The 16,827-nt window shown below is 34.7% G+C and overlaps 1 protein-coding gene across 2 annotated transcripts in view; it reads left to right on the forward strand.

The window, feature by feature from the left end:
- The window catches only part of Pi4KIIalpha (phosphatidylinositol 4-kinase II alpha), a 115,926-nt gene extending 104,236 nt beyond the window's left edge, over positions 1 to 11,690 (forward strand). For both annotated transcript variants that reach the window (XM_072545690.1, XM_072545701.1), the window contains exons 7-8: positions 5,636 to 5,808; positions 11,445 to 11,690. In XM_072545690.1, the coding sequence (XP_072401791.1) occupies positions 5,636 to 5,808; positions 11,445 to 11,526 (255 nt within the window). In that variant the 3' untranslated portion in view covers positions 11,527 to 11,690. The remainder of the gene's footprint in view (positions 1 to 5,635; positions 5,809 to 11,444) is intronic.
- Positions 11,691 to 16,827: the final 5,137 nt, after the last annotated feature.

Consider the following 16,827-nt stretch of genomic DNA (forward strand, 5'->3'; position numbering starts at 1 on the left):
GTCAATTTATGGATATTTCAAGGTGACAATCTAAAAAAAAGCTGATTTCCTCCCATGCATTTTATTAGAAACACTTGAAATTTAAAAAAAATTTAAAAATCGTAAGATGTAAGACCTTAATCGTGAGATCGTGAGATTTGTCTTCAATTCGTGAGTAGATTCGTCATTTACAACAACTACAACAATAAAGGTAAATAATTGTACACTAATATTTCATTATCGTAAACTATGATTGATTGATTAATTGTTAGATTGACACAAAAGTTGAGAAACTGAGTTTATAGCGGCAATTCCTTGTTCCTATTGTGCAATTTAATAATATTCATATCAATAAATATTCTACCGAGAAAAAGACGTTGTCACGTAAAATCTTCGCCCGTAAAACCGACTTTACAGGCAACCGATTTTTTTTGAAAATTTTTTCGATATATCAATTAGTTGCGGAGATATCGATCATTGAAGTTATTGTTTGCTACCAGTATTTTATATATTTATTTTTTTCAGTTATAAAAAATTACTATTTCCAATTATGTCTACCAAGTATGGTCACATGTATTTGCCTACATATTAAATAATAATAAGTACAGATAATGTTATGTGACGTTCACTTCTGATTATATATATTTTAATATTTTTAATTTTAAAGAATCAATTTGAAAATCAAAACACTTATTCAGATCGAAGGTTCAAATTTTTGCTAAATAAATTTGAAATTAATTAAAATTTGTAAATGTAAATGGTAAAGTTGAAAATTAAAACATTTACTAAAATTGGAATTTGAAATTCTTGCTAAACACAGTTAAATTCTAACTCCGCGCGTGGTGATTGGTCGGTTTAGTTCGTTTGTTTGGTCGCCCTGTTTTGACAGGTTAGAAGTTATAATTTGTTATTTTAAATGTTTGACTAGCAATACGCGCTGTTTCTTCTCAATCGACTGAATTACGATTGATTGCAGAGTGATTTAAACTAATAATTTACTTAACACTATCAACATTTGTCAATAGTATGACATAACCTATAAACTCAGTTTCTCAACTTTTGTGTCAATCTAACAATTAATCAATCAATCATAGTTGATAATGAAATATTAGTGTACAATTATTTACCTTTATTGTTGTAGTTGTTGTAAATGACGAATCTAAGCACTCCACATTTTCACTACAGACACAGCTGACGATACTTTCAACGATTTTCAACTTTAGCGATTCAACGCGCCTAATTCTCTAGTGCCGCGCGCAGCGGACCGATCATGTTTGAGTGGGAGAGAGACGCAAGGCATTCGCCGGTCCGGCGGGCCTCTCTCTCGTTCGGCGACTCACTGTAACAGACGTGAGCGGGCGTTACACTTTTTCTTAAATGACTCCGAGCCACAACCTAATTTAAGACGTTGTCACGTCAAAATTAATACCATCCTTTAAACCCCAGGCAAAAGTAGAACTCTTTTAAGAACAAGAAAACTTATTGATCTCAGATGTCTAAAATAGCAGATAGAGTATGTACAAAGTAAGTACCAATTTCGTCAATGGGCGTTTTTGGTAAACAAGTAGATACATTTGAATAAGTGTTTTATATCAATCTTCTTCTTCTACGGCACTACAGCCCAAAATGAGCCTTGGCCTCCTTTATTTTTTGCCTCCACCCTTGTCTGTCTGTGGCTGCTCTTCTCCATACACGGACTCCTAAAAGTGCTTGTGCGTCGCTGCTTACTGTGTCTTCCCAGCGCTTTCTTGGCTTTCCAACTGGTCTCTTTCCCTGCATTCTGGCGTTCAGTGCTTGTTTTGGTAGCCTATCCTCTCCCATTCGTATCACATGTCCGGCCCATTGCAATCTTTGTATTCTAATGAAGTCTGACAGGGGTGTTTCCTTATACAGTTGATAGAGCTCGTTGTTATATCGAATTCTGAAGATTCCGTTTTCCCTCACAGGTCCTAGTATTCTCCTCAGTACTTTTCTTTCGAATGTGTCGAGTTTGTTTTTGGATGTTTCTTTCAGGACCCATGCTTCGCTGCCATAACATGCTATTGGCCGAATTAAAGTTTTATAGATTCTCATCTTTGTATTTCGGTGGACACTTTTAGACCGAAATATATGGGAGATAGGTATAACTTAAACTTTCCAACCGTTTCAATGTCATCTTCATGCATAATGTTTTGTGGGATTATATTTCTTCTCGTCTGTACCATTATTTTTGTTTTTTCTGTGTTAATTTCCAGACCTAGCCTTTTCGTTTGTGTTTTTAACTCTGCGTATGCTTCCTGTGCTCCTGTTGATGTTCTACTCATAATATTAATATCATCGGCGTAGGCAGCCAGTTGAACCGTTTTATTGGTCAGTAGGTTTTCTCGTCCAGTTTGCATTTGCCTAACCGCATACTCCAGTGCCAGGTTAAACAATGTTGGTGCCAGCCCATCTCCCTGCTTTAGTCCCTGCGAGATTTTGAAAAAGTCTGTCCGGTTGTTTTGTATTCGTACACATGCCTGAGTTTCATCCATTGTGGCTTTAATGAGTCTAATCAGCTTATGTGGTATTGCTAATTCTGCCAATATATAGTATAGTCTGTCCCTTTTGACTGAATCGTATGCCTGTTTGAAGTCTACAAACACGTTGTGAACATCAATGTCGTGTTCCCACGATTTGCTCAAGACCTGCTTGACTGTAAATATTTGATCCATTGTCGATCTTCCCCGTCTGAAGCCCGTCTGATATTCTCCAATAATATTTTCTGCTAGTGGTTGGAGTCGCTGGTTTATAATATACGTGAGGACTTTATACGCTGTACATCGTAGAGAAATTCCACGGTAGTTTTTGCACTGGAGTTTGTCTCCTTTTTTATAGATTGGGCATACTATACTTTTCTTCCATTCGTCGGGTATTTTCTCTTCTTGCCATATTTCTTTGATAAGCGCGTGGATATGACTTGATAGGTGGTTGCCACCTACCTTATACAGTTCTGCTGGAATCTCGTCAACTCCCGGGGCTTTATTGTTTTTCTGGGCCTTAATAGCTTCGAGAACTTCCTCTATGGTTGGAGCTTCTACTTCAACTTCGTTCTCTTCTACATGGTTCGTACCCATTTCATCTTCCATATCTGCTTGTGTTCCAAGTAGGGTCTGAAAATAATGCTTCCAGGTTTCTGTGACTTTCTGTTGGTCACTGATTATTTGCCCACTTTCATCTTTGCATAGGCTTGTTTGAGGTTTATATCCACTTTTTATCTTTTTTAGGTATTCGTAAGCTCCTCTAGTTTCGTTTTTTTTGAAATTTTGTTCCATTTCTTCTATTTGTCCATTTTCATAAGCTCTCTTTTTGTTTCTGCATATCTTGTCTGCTTTCCGTCTTGCGACTTCAAATGATGTTCGTCTTTCCCGTGTTCTTCTTGTTATGTACATTTTGTGCGCTTCGTTTCTTTCTTCTATCGCTTGCCTGCACTCGTCATCAAACCATGTTCCTCTTCTCTTCTTTTTCTTGTTTCCCACGGTGGACGCTGCTGCTGTCAGCACTGCTGTTTTGATATTATTCCATTTGCTCTCTATGGAGTGCAGTTCTTGTGTCCTTAGCTCATTTGTGACTTCTTGCTCGAACTTCTCTCTACATTCCCGAGTCTTCAGTTTTTCCAGGTCTAGTTTGTTTGTTCTTTGTTGTCTTTCGTTTCTTTCTCTGTTAACTCTGCACCTAAATTTGGTTTGCAGTAAAAGATGGTCTGATCCACAGCATGCTCCTCGTCGTGTTCTCACATCAGAGATACTACTGGCTGCCCTTTTGTCTATCATCACATGGTCAATTTGATTGGTTGTGGTTCCATCTGGTGAGATCCACGTCATTTTGTGTATGTCTTTATGTGGGAAGCATGTGGAGCTTATAACCATGTTTTTACTGGTGGCAAAATTTATCAAAAACTCCCCATTCTCGCTTGTTTCATTGTGCAGTGAGTGTTTTCCTGTTGTGCCATAGAACTGCGGTTCCTTGCCTATTTTGGCATTCATATCACCCATTATAACCTTAATGTCATTTTTTGGCGCGTTGTCATATACTATCTCCAGCTGTTGATAGAAGCTTTCCTTTGTATGTTGCTCTTGTTCATCTGTTGGGCAATAGATGTTTTATATCAATGTTTGTTGAAAAACACTGTAATGAACTAACGTATCGTGTTTATAAATGCTCGTGAATATTAACTCTGTATAGCCATAATTTTGCCGTGTTCTTGTGGTATTCTTCTAAGTAAGTAACTTCTTGAGACACAGATGAATCTAATAACTAAATATTATTAGATTCATCTGAGAAATCTTCATCAATTTATAGAAAATGCGAATATGCCTTTTGCAAAAATAAAGAATATATAAAAAAAGATTAAATTTTAAAAAACTTTTGGATGCATAATTTTTTATTAGTGTCCTTTTACAATTATAAGCCAGATGATGTCTATACAGTGAGCACGTAAAGATTGGAATAAATTCGTTAAAGGCTTGATTTGGCCATTGTGCAAAAAAAGCTCAGACAGGTCGATTTTATTTTTCAGTTGCTCATTTTCTGCTGAACTCATATTTTTGATGTGAATTCGAACAGTGATGGCGTCATTATCATTTTTTTAAATGGTAATACCTTATTTGGCACTGTTAATTTTCGTATTTTGAGAACGATTTTCGAAGCGGAAATTGAAACGTCAATAAGCTTATTTTAAACTCCAATTGTGACTTATTCCCATTAAAATGGTAATCGAAAAGAGGGCATCTTTTTAACCGAATTGCAACGCAGAGATTTTAATGATACTAGGTTATGGAGATAGGATTCGTACACAAGCTAAGGTTTGTAACTTAATTAAAAATAAACATCCCGGTATTCGTTCTGTGCAGCTGACATGACGGGAAGGGATATACGTCACGTTTAAAGCACTCATATCGGCCAAATTTGTCATCACCATAAGGTCCGCTTGTGATTATGCTAATTTCAGTACTGATTTTAGTACTAAAAATATTAGTTACAAGTCGATTTAGTATGAAAAATGTGGGTTTGTGTTTTCAATTATCTTAATTTTAATTACTATGTAGGCATACGCTCTACCAATTTTGCATTGGTAACCTTAAAGTTAAAATTATGTGCTGTAGCTTTAATTATAATAATGAGGCTTAAGAAAAAATCACACTTCTTAAAAAAAGCGTTTATGCAAAGGAATATTAAATATGTTGAATGAAGAATTATTAGTAGAAGAGCCTTTGGCATATAAAAACTTTTTACGAATGAATAATAATTTGTTTAAAAAATTGTTACCACCAGTTGAGAATAACCTCACTTTTAATTTAACCTCAAATGTTAATTTTTTTTTATTTTTCAATAAAATCATTATTTTGGAAGAAGTTATTTTTTGACATTTAGAACATATTCTTAAACATTATACAAACATCTAATGACAATCACTTTGTGACCTCTTTTTCGTGACGCGCAGTGTAGAACAGTGATCAAGTCATCAAAAATATGAGTTCAGTAAAAAATGCGGAACTGAAAAATAAAATCGACATGTCGAGGTTTTTTATCCAATGACTAAATCCAGCGTTTAATGAATTTATTTCAACCTTAACGTGCTTATTATAATATAGACCACACTTTTCAGAATTATTAAAAATGTTTGATTCTATTTTAGGATCTCTGTGATGATTTATATTTACTTTTTAAACAAGATAAAGGTTTTGATAGAAATTTATACGAACGTCAGATGTCTGTAATGAGGGGCCAAATATTAAATTTAACTCAAGCTTTGAAAGACAGCAAATCACCAGTGCAGTTGGTCCAAATGCCTGCAGTTGTTGTTGAGAAGTAAGTATTTTATATCCTGATTTATATTGATATTTAGTAGTAATTTACTAGAGTTTCAAATTTTATTGTTATAGTGTAGTTATAGTAAAAAGGAGAAAGTCAATTTATCACATATATATATATATTATATATATATATATATATATATATATATATATATATATATATATATATATATATATATATATATATATATATATATATATATATATATATCCTCCTCCTCCTCCTAAGTGCCTTCTCTGTTGAGGTTGGCGATCAATATGGCAAATTTCTCTCTATTCTGGGGCTTGATGAATTAATTAATTTCCTTGTGTGTGGGTAAAATCTCTGATGTTTCGTAGCCAAGATTTTTTTTTCGTCCTATGCCCCTTTTACCTTCGATCTTGCCTTCTAATATTACTTGGAGCTGCTCAAATTCCCTATGGCGCATTATGTGTCCTAGATATGGCGTCTTTCTAATTTTGATAGTATTGACCAGGTGAGGGCGTGTATATATATATATATATATATATATATATATATCAATGCTCAAACCCACATGTTAGCTACGATATGTTGACGATACATTCGTCATTTGGCCCCATGGCAGGGATGCTTTGTGGTGTCTTTTCAATCCCATCTGAATGCTATACATCTTAGTATCCAGTTCACGATGGAGGTGTAAACCTATTCATCCTTACCGTTTCTCGACGTTATCATAACGAAAAAACAATCCCAAGGTTTTCATCACTCTGTTTATCGAAAATCCATCCATACCAATCGTTACTTACATGCCAACTCTCATCATCCCCCTTCACAAATTAATTCAGTCATTAATACGCTTGTCTCTAGATCAATACGTCTTTACGATGATGCAAGTAGACAAGCTGAGCTCTCTTGTTTAAAACAAGCCCTCATCCAAAACGGTTACCGCGAAAATCACATCAATAGGAGCATCCACAGACATCAATCTCCCACTCAATCTCAACCCAAAGACTCAGACCCTCATCATACGAAAGCTTTTCTTCCTTACCTCAAAGGTGGCACTGACAAAATTCTAAAATCAAGAGGAATAAAGACAATATTTATCCCCCAACAAAAACTTTCATCCGTTGTCCGATCAGTCAAAGACAACATCCCAAATGAACAACATGGAGTTTATGAAATTCATTGTGCATACTGCCACCGATCCTATATAGGCCAAACAAATCGTAGAAATCAAAATAGGATTTATGAACATTCCATTTCTGTTCGCAATTCCGACTCAATTTCAGCTCTAGGTCAACACCATCTTCATACCGGTCACAAAATTGATTTTGGAAACTCTAGAACCATAGCCCCCATCCGCTTCTATAAACCAAGAATTATCCGAGAAGCCATAGAAATTGAAAAAAAAAGTCCAAATTGTCTCAATAAAAGAGATGACGGCATACCGTTACATTCGACTTGGAGACCTCTCATACAGATAATACCGTCCGCTCTACCCGTCAATCAAAATCCTACTGTCGGAAATCTTCGCACCAACCACCGCGCCAATCTCCACGCTAACCTCCTCCCAAGCCACGTCACTATCGACGATATAACTGACCCTTCCTCTATTCCCAGCACCAGTAATGCATTGATTAGTGATCAGTGTAGTAGTGTTTGGGGGCTCCGGAGACTGAGACCTCGGAAGCCCTAAAGAATACACGCGGTTCAACCCGGAAGACTGTTGAGTTTCATATTAATTCCTGTAATAGTATTAATCTTAACTCTAGGTTTAATATATATATATATATATATATATATATATATATATATATATATATATATATATATATATATATATATATTTCAAGAGTATTATGTGAAATTTTGGTACAAAAATAATAAATATTGTGGTGTAAATTGGCATAGAGAGAAGAATTAAACACTAACTTAAATTTAATTCTATGATTAAATAGCAATTTCTGATTTTAGCTAGACATTAAGTAACGTTCATAAGTAGAATGGATAGCAAATGGCGGTATTGTCCGATAACACTGCTGTGGGATATTTCACTACACTTCACTGATGCCAATTTCACTATTATATCTAATTACAAGAATAACTGCTTAGCGGAATGTCGTTTCTATGTTAAAACCGAACTACTGGCAACACTGCTGGTTTGAATGAAAGAATTTATCTTTTAGCGGTTTTACTAAACACTAAGTACTTACTATTAATGATTTGTTATAATAATATTTAGGAAAGAATAATGCGGTGCGAACTACTTAGTTACAAATACAATATACTAATAAGCGAAGCGAATCTTTTGCTAGCTAACGATTTTAACTAATGGGCTTGCGAGATTTGCGACTGATCTCTATGACAACTTTTAGTCAACTAGTGATAATATTCAAATCACAGCATAGACATAACAGTTATTCCTTATGCTATGTCCAAATCATGTAGGCAATAAGAATCGCAATATCGGCATGATTTAGAATTTATACCGGGTGAAACGGAATTTCATCAATTGAGCAAATGACAGCTAATTTTCCAAAATGAAAAAAAGTCACTTTGCGGTGTTCCACGTAACTTATAACTCGTCCGTTGACAAAAAAACAAAAATATTTTGTTAGTTTATGAGTTTCTCTAGGTTAGGAGTCTAATGTTCATTTTATATTATTTTTTTCAAATTATGGACAACAACATGGACAATATCTTAATGTTGTGACCTAGTAATTTATCTATAAAAGAAGTGTGCAAAATTTGAGTAGGATCGATCAAGTAGTTTTTAAGATACAGTGAACACCGACTAAAGCATCTTTTTACTCCTGCCTTCGACGAAGACTGTCTTTTTTGTTGCATCTACAGCCTTTTTATCCGCTCTAGTAATTCCATTGTTATCTGCCGTGAATGCATAATTATGAGAATTGTGTGTATTTATTCAAATTTCTATGTGAGTGCTCACGCACTTCACTTACTCATCTCATTCACCACTTACTCGCCTCACTCACGCATTCAAATCAATCACTCACCTTACTCACTTACTTCACTCACTCACTTCTCTCACTTACATCAATCACTCACTAACCTCACTCACTTAAAATGGATATTCTTGAAGAGTTACACTATCGAATAAAAAAATAAATGAAATGCAAAAAATAACCTACTCTCCCATAATAATGGTCCAAACAGGGAGACGCGCTGGCGTGCCTCCTTTTTAATATTGCCTTACAAAAAGCAATCCGGCAGATAATATTAGATTGAATGGAACTATCTTAAATAGGTCGACATAAATTCTCCCTCAGTGTTTATAAACTATACCTTGGAGTAAGTCAAAGAATTCACATATAATGGATCGTTAGAAAAACACAACAAATACACAAAGTAAAAAGACACATAGCAACAGCAAAAGAACTCTCCATGCTCTTCATAAACATTTGAAGAATAAAATCCTAAGACGTGCAGTAAATCTCGGGCGGACGTAATTTCGGCCGGAAAAAGAGCAGGTACTAAAAGCCGGTAGGTAAATTCGGCCGGAGGTTTTAAGTTGCTTCCTTATCTCATAGGTATTTTCGGCCGCAAATCAAATAAAATAACAGAATGCTTTATATTAAAATATTTCTTTATTTCAATAAAATTATTACATCAACTTATTTCTATAAATTAAGTAAACTATAAATTTTTAAAAAACGTTTTGATGTGATACAGATTTAACGAAATTAATTCTAGAAATATTGTCAGATCGAAGCATATTTACCATGTTTTCGATAAATTTTAGTTTGTTTTTTACTTGTTTGTCTTTAATTTTTGCTGGAATATTTAAATTTTTTATTTTTAAATATGCATCGATCTGACAATCTTTTAATTTTTCTATAAAAATAAATATAGAAGGGTGACTTGAATAAAAACTAGAATTAAAGTGCGAATGGAATGATTCGCAGGCATTTGTGGTTCTTTTAATTGATGGGTTTTCATATGCCCATATATTTGGTGGAAAATGAGATTCTGGCGCTATGTAGTTTTCTAATAAATAGTCTGCGTATTTATCTATAAGTTTATGGTCCGGTTTGTATGACATGAGATCAAATATGAAACAATCTTCAACTTCAGAGGGGTCTAAATAAGTTAGCCCAAAAGTATGAGTAAGCCATTTGCTTTCCTCGCAGTTTTTATCTTTATACATTTGGGTTAACCCTAATGATTGTATTTTCCTATACCACGCCTGGTGCAAGTGGAATCTACAACCATTTAGTTTGGTTTTGGGAAAGACAACTTTTAATGCGTTATGAATTGCGATTTCAAAATCCACAAATACCTCCTTCGGTTCAAAAACAATATTATAAAGTTCAAAAATTTTAGATTTTACCAACAGAAAAAGTCTCATATATGTGTCACTGGTCTTATTGGGCAACAGACAATACAAAAGAGGAACATAATGCCCATTTTCCAGTCCATGGATGGTAAATAACTGATAAAAATATTTTGTACAATAAGAAAATGTGCCATCCATGTAAAAATCTTTCATTTTACATAAACTTATTATATTTGTATGGCAAGAAAAAACAATGATATTATCAGCTGTGCTGTTAATAAACAAAAAATTTTCACCTGTTGTGGTTTTCGGTCCATAACTATCGAGTACAGAATGTACATCGTGAATATCCTTAGGCAGGGCTGGTAAGAGCTTACGGCGGCTGTTGTACAAATTTCTTCTTATTAGACTGACATCTATCGATGACAAATTCTCTGGCAAATGATTTGAAAGAACGCTTTTAATAATTTTTGAAGGTTTCTCCGATATGTCTTCCTCAGCTTTGCGCTTGCATGAAGTCGTCACTATTTTTCTCTCCAACGTAGTTTCATCGGACTCGTGGTTGTGGATTAATTCACTTCTAGTAACTGTGTATTCCGCACCAACAGTGTACAGTTTGGCTAAACATCTTAAATTTTTCTTTATACACCTCCAACGTACTTCACCACTTTTTAATACGTCCTGTTTACAAAACTGAAACTTTTCTACAACTAGTAAGTCACAACCGCGTGAACTCTTAATTACTGAAACAGATGCCATCGTATACAAATAATATATTTTATGCTTTCTATCGACTAGTAGCTTCAAGATAAGTTATAATACTGACTAGCTATAATAATTTTATACCTGTTATTTGTGAATTTTATACATTTAAAGGAATAATCTTAAGTAGGTACAACATAGTTATTAGAATAAAGAGATAAGTAAATTAAAGGTATTTCCGACAGGTACACAGGATTAGGTATTTCCAAATAAATACACAATTAATATTTTACAGAAACTATGAAGCGTAATTACCAATATTTTAATCTCATCGTAAACATCAACCCCTCGGCCGAAATTACCCCTGTCATAAATGGTACCCCTTGATTTATGCAGGTAGGCCAAGGGATTACCGGCCGAAATTACGCCCGCCGGTAAATCTCAACATTTAAAAGACCTTAATAAGACTGGTTTTGATTTATGTGGGTGAAACATGGACTTTATCCTTAAACGACAAGAGACAATTGTCTCAATTTCATTTTCTTTTGAAAATAGTTTCAAGAAAATTCGTCACTACATGATAAAGTTTTACTCACAATATTTTCGTACTACGTACTTTACGAGTTTTTTTACAATTGTAGCGTCCACTAACTGATTATTATTTTTTTAGGTCTCAAAGTCAACATACATCTAGGTTTTTCAATTTTACACAACGCTTCCAAGATAAAAGTCCATTTTTCTCTTGGTGTTAAGTTTTGTTGTTCCGAATAAGTGATCGATTATAAGTGATAACAGTTAAACAGTCTCTACTTTTAATTATTTTAAAGATGGTAAGCTTTTATTTACAGAGACACTTTTTATATGTTACGTCAAAAAATATATATGTTTAAAATATATGTAATTTTTATTTATATAATTGTAGTATTATTTATTAATGATTATATTCCTGATGTTTTGCATCCAATTGGTCAATTGATCACGACAATAAAATCCTTTTCTGTACATCAATTAGTTAGATATATATCTAATATTCATAGAAGAAGTTCATTAGAGAATTGGTGTAAAATATATAAATTGGCGTTATTTTCTAACGCTATAAACGTTCGTGGATTTTAAAATCTTCATTATAGTGCAATAATGTTTATATTGTCATGTGCTATTGTTAGTATAGAGCTATTAAACAAAAATCGTAATTGGAGGTTAACTCAGGCAGGTGTGCAATTTAGTCAACTACCATTTTCTTTGTGAATGCTATATTTATGACTTGATGTAAGGTTTGGTTATAGACGTATATATACTCAGTGACATTAGAAGTGTTACACCCAGAAGGAATAATCTCTTGAACTTAATTTTTTGGCAACATGGTAGATTTATATCAAGAATGAAACGATAACGTTTTCAAGAATTTGTATTAACAAGTAATCAAAAAAAAATTAATAATGCGTTTGGCGACCCCGCAGCTGAATACACTCCTGTATACGTCTAGGCATTGACAAAATGAGATGATCGATGTCTGCTTGTGGCACCTCGTTCCAAGCAACTTGAACTTCATGTATTAAATGTGCCAGAGTCTGTGGAGGATGGTGCAAAGTGGACAGTCTCCTTCTCATCATATCCCATACATGTTCGATAGGATTTAAATCCGGAGCACTGGGTGGCCACGGCAAAACATTAACGCCAGCTTCTTGGAGAAAGTCCATAGTTTGACGAGCAATATGGGGACGCGCGTTGTCTTGCTGAAAAAGGACGTTTTGACGGCCGTCGAGATAAGGCAGTAAAGTGGTTTGTAAAATGTCATCAACATAACGCGCAGCTGTCATATTGCCTCGCATAAACACAAGTGGTGATCGGCTACCATAGGCAATAGCCCCCCAAACCATTACTCCAACTGTCCTGTGTACATGTCTCTCAACAGCAAACCCGATATATCGTCGCTCTCCACGGCGGCGTCTTACCATCCTACGACCATCATGCATTCCTAAACAGAATCTTGATTCATCGCTGAATGCTACATTACGCCATTCTGCCACCCAATGCTGCCGTTCTCTGCACCAATTCAAACGTTGATGACAGTGATCCCCAGTCAAAGGAAGCACTAGTCGTGGGCGGAATGAAACCAGTCCAAAGGCTCGAATGCGACGATATAGTGTACGCATACTAACAGGTCTACCTACTACTTCAAACCATTGGTCAGCAATTTGACGCGTAGTAGCAAAACGGTCTCGCAAAGCAAGTAATCTAAAGCGCCTATCTTGATGCTCTGTTGTGCGCCTCGGTTGACCAGTAGGTCTTCTTCGTGTTCCTCTACCTTCGTTTGTCCACACACGACAGACACGCATAACCTGTCATTGCCGTACAATTAACGCGACGGCCTATTTCGCGATACGACAAACCCATATCTCTATACGCAATAATTCTGCCCCTGTCAAAATCGCTTACATGGTGGTAATTTTGATGTCTTCGAACTCGAGGCATTTTCTTACACTGAATACAATTAGACTAAGGAATAATAACTAAAAATTTCTATACAAACCGGTTTTTACACATCGGTATCTTCACAAAAAAATTTAAAGGTAAAACTTTATTTTTACAAAAAGTAGAAAAGATAAAACATTGATATTGTTATCATAGCATGTTTTAAATGTTGTCATTCTGTTGCCAAAAAATTAAGTTCAAGAATTTATTCCTTCTAGGTGTAACACTTCTAATGTCATTGAGTATATTTAAATAAAAATTGAGAAAATCAAATAGAAATGACATTCAACGCATGAAAAGGCAAAAATTATCGAATATTACTTCCGTACAGATGTAAAAGTAAATGTACTATCAGTATTCAATGTCAGAATGTACTATTTTCCTGAAGAACACTGTGAATTAGTTTTTAACTAAATAATTTGCACATTAGATATAAATAGACAAATTCGGTGCAGTTTTTCAGAGATATTGACAAATAGACAAATTCTGGACAATGTTTTAGCATTGATTGAATATCCGAATAGATCCGTAGCCCTATACAAATTAAGTGTAGCAAATTATCTCTCCTCAAAACAGTTTAGCCATCTATATTCGAATAAGAAAATTACACCACGGTCAAGCACATCTTGATTTTTGTCGATAGGTCATTTGAATCAAAAGCTATCGAATTTTGACCGTCGAGCTGATACAAATTTTATTGAACATTGATTTCAACTGACATGCAAAATCGACGGTCGCTTCAAGCGTTGTTTCTAAGAGAACGGTTCTTTCTACACAAAAAATGCTTATAAACATTTTTGTTTAAAATTATCTCAGCTACATTTTTTATTTGAAACATTTTTTTTTACGATGTACAGATTCTACGTAAATCGATTTTTTTGCGTTTTTACCCCCCTGCGCGGGAGGTTTTAGGGAGGTAAAAATGGTAAACTTTTTTGCATCTTTTTGGGGTCCCAAAATTAATATTGTCGACAAAATTCAGCTTGTTCGTATGATTTTTAGAGGTTCAGTGTCATTTTCGTCTCTGACGACTGGAATAAGGGCAAAATGAGCCTGGTTTGACCCTTTTGTGTACCCGTTTATGCTGCTTAAAATGGTTAATAGTGGGTCAGAAGTTAAAAGAAGTCAGCTGAATATGATTATATCTAGGTTGTATTCCTCCCGCGAGAACTCCGTGCATAAATCTCGGGTATAATCAAAAATACTTATTCTTAGTTTTTGTTATTCGGCAGCTAATTGAGGATTTCAAAGAATGTTCGGCTAGTGTTGCCGTAATAGTGTTCCCGAAATTGGCTTTTTGCATGTTGACTAACAATTCAATTTGTTTTCTAAATCTTTCCTCAATGTCTTTTTTTTGTGAGCACTAACTTCTTTTCTTTACCAGTTCTCTTCTCTACATACTTTTTTATTGGTAATTTATACGCCAAACGTAAAACGCTTTCAAGCTTTTGGATCCTTCCATGTAATACCGACAAACCGCTTAGTTCCAGTGCCATAAAACAAAACACACACACACACACACACACACACACACACACACACACACATACCGACAAACCGAATTCAACAGTCGTAAAACCCGTACTTAGTTTTTTAGTCAGATTGTTAAAGTATTTAGATGTTGCACCACATATACAACACCGACTTGTAGATTTTGTATTGATTGCAGCATTACAGACCTTGCTATAAATTATGGTTATCTTGAAGGCATGTTCAAACATGGATGTGTTACCGTGCAAAACAACTTCAGTACTTGTAACCTTTATGCAATCCGTCGGCAGGTCTCATTATTTTTTTTTTCCTTTAACAAAAAGTCATAGCATGGATAAAATGATTTATTTGTGTTTCTAATAATTTCATATTGTCGCTTGGTTAAATCGGCTCCAACAGACATTGCTAGGGCTTGTAACAGTGTAAGAGCAGTAATGTCATTTTTATCTAATTCTGCCTGTACGCATCGCTGTATTTCCCTGCATGAGTTGGAGAGTTTGTGACCTCTTTTAGTATTTGTTAAGCATTCCTTTTTTCTCAAACCTGTAATATGAAAGATAACTTCACCATCAAGCAAAAAACGTATTTCTTCTTTTCATCCTTTCACTGTAGTCTTCAAATGGTTTAGAAAGCCAACCTAGTAGCATTTGTTTGTTTTCTACCAGTTTAAATGTTACATCTACCGAATCTTTATTTGTTTGTAGAAATACTGCTTTTTTCGGTAGACCTTAACCCATTAACGCCGAGAAAAAAAAATTTCTTAAAATTTTAGAAATTTACAATAGTAATGACTAAAATAAGACCCTACAACATACTTTTGACCATATTTTTTTATTACGAACAACAAGATGCTTTAAAATAGCTGTTCCCATATGGGCTCGTTAGGCGCAACCTATATTATACACAAAAAAAAATTATTTTTATAAAAATTAACTATTGATTATGAAACATTCGAAAACAATCTATACAAAGTCCAATATTGCATTTGCAGCACATTGTTCGTCCCCTACTATTGCAATTGTCACCCCACATCTTCGCCTTTTACCTTCGGGGACTGTAATAATGTAATGATGCATTCCATCATATCTAATATCATTGCTAACTCGAAAATCACTCGCTGCTGCTTTCGGTGCTCGTCCAGTAGCTTTCGGTTTTACCTGTATCTTGTTAAATACGTCTGAAATAAAGAAAAGAAACACAAGAGTACTACTGAATAGCTTCCTTCTACCTGTTTATTTACCTGGTAAATACTTCGTCTAAAATCTAGTTGACTAATTTTTCGGCCACTTTTTCTGTTCAAAATCCATGCATTCTGTAATGCAGCATCAATTACATAAGTAAATATGGGCCAGTACCATTTCTTTGATCTAATACCAATTCGATAACTACAATCAGATAAAAAATTATATTCTAAAGGCAGACAAAGAGACAAACTTACCAAGATATCTTGTTGTCCATTTGGTCAGTTCCACCCATATTTTTATTGTATTCCGGTATAAGATTAGGCCTTGGTATGGGAAGTATTTTCTTTTCTTTTCTGTTAAACCTGTCTACTGCCTTCACTGGCTCAATACCATAACTCGTACTAGCAAGGGTGACAACATTATTGTCCATCCATCTAACATACACTATTCCCGTTTCCCTGTCTAAAATGTATGAAAAGTATCCTCTTCTTTGTTTTTCAACCTCCTTTTTTGAAGGAAGAGGGCAGTCCTTTGGCAAGCGGTTTTCCCTTATAGTGCCGGTTCCAGTATAACCATTAGCTTTTAGAGTACATAATAAATTTGGATTTGTAAACAAGTTATCGAAAAAAAAATTGTACGGAAAGTTTCCTTTTTCCTTTAGTTCCTCAATCATTTGCAGTAGAGGAGCCGTTGGTTTTCCAAAAATTGATTTATAATTAGAATTTGATCTGGGATTTTTTCCTTGGTATACTTCAAAATTCACCAAGTAACCATTCGGAGTATTCAACGACCAAACTTTGTATCCAAATCTTACTGGTTTGCCACGGATGAATTGTTTACATCCATGGCGACCAAAATACCGAATCATCGATTCATCGTAGGAAAGATTTGGTTCAGGTATAA

Source organism: Diabrotica undecimpunctata, chromosome 1 (genome assembly GCF_040954645.1).
Source record: "Diabrotica undecimpunctata isolate CICGRU chromosome 1, icDiaUnde3, whole genome shotgun sequence".
NCBI classification, from domain to species: Eukaryota; Metazoa; Arthropoda; class Insecta; order Coleoptera; family Chrysomelidae; genus Diabrotica; species Diabrotica undecimpunctata.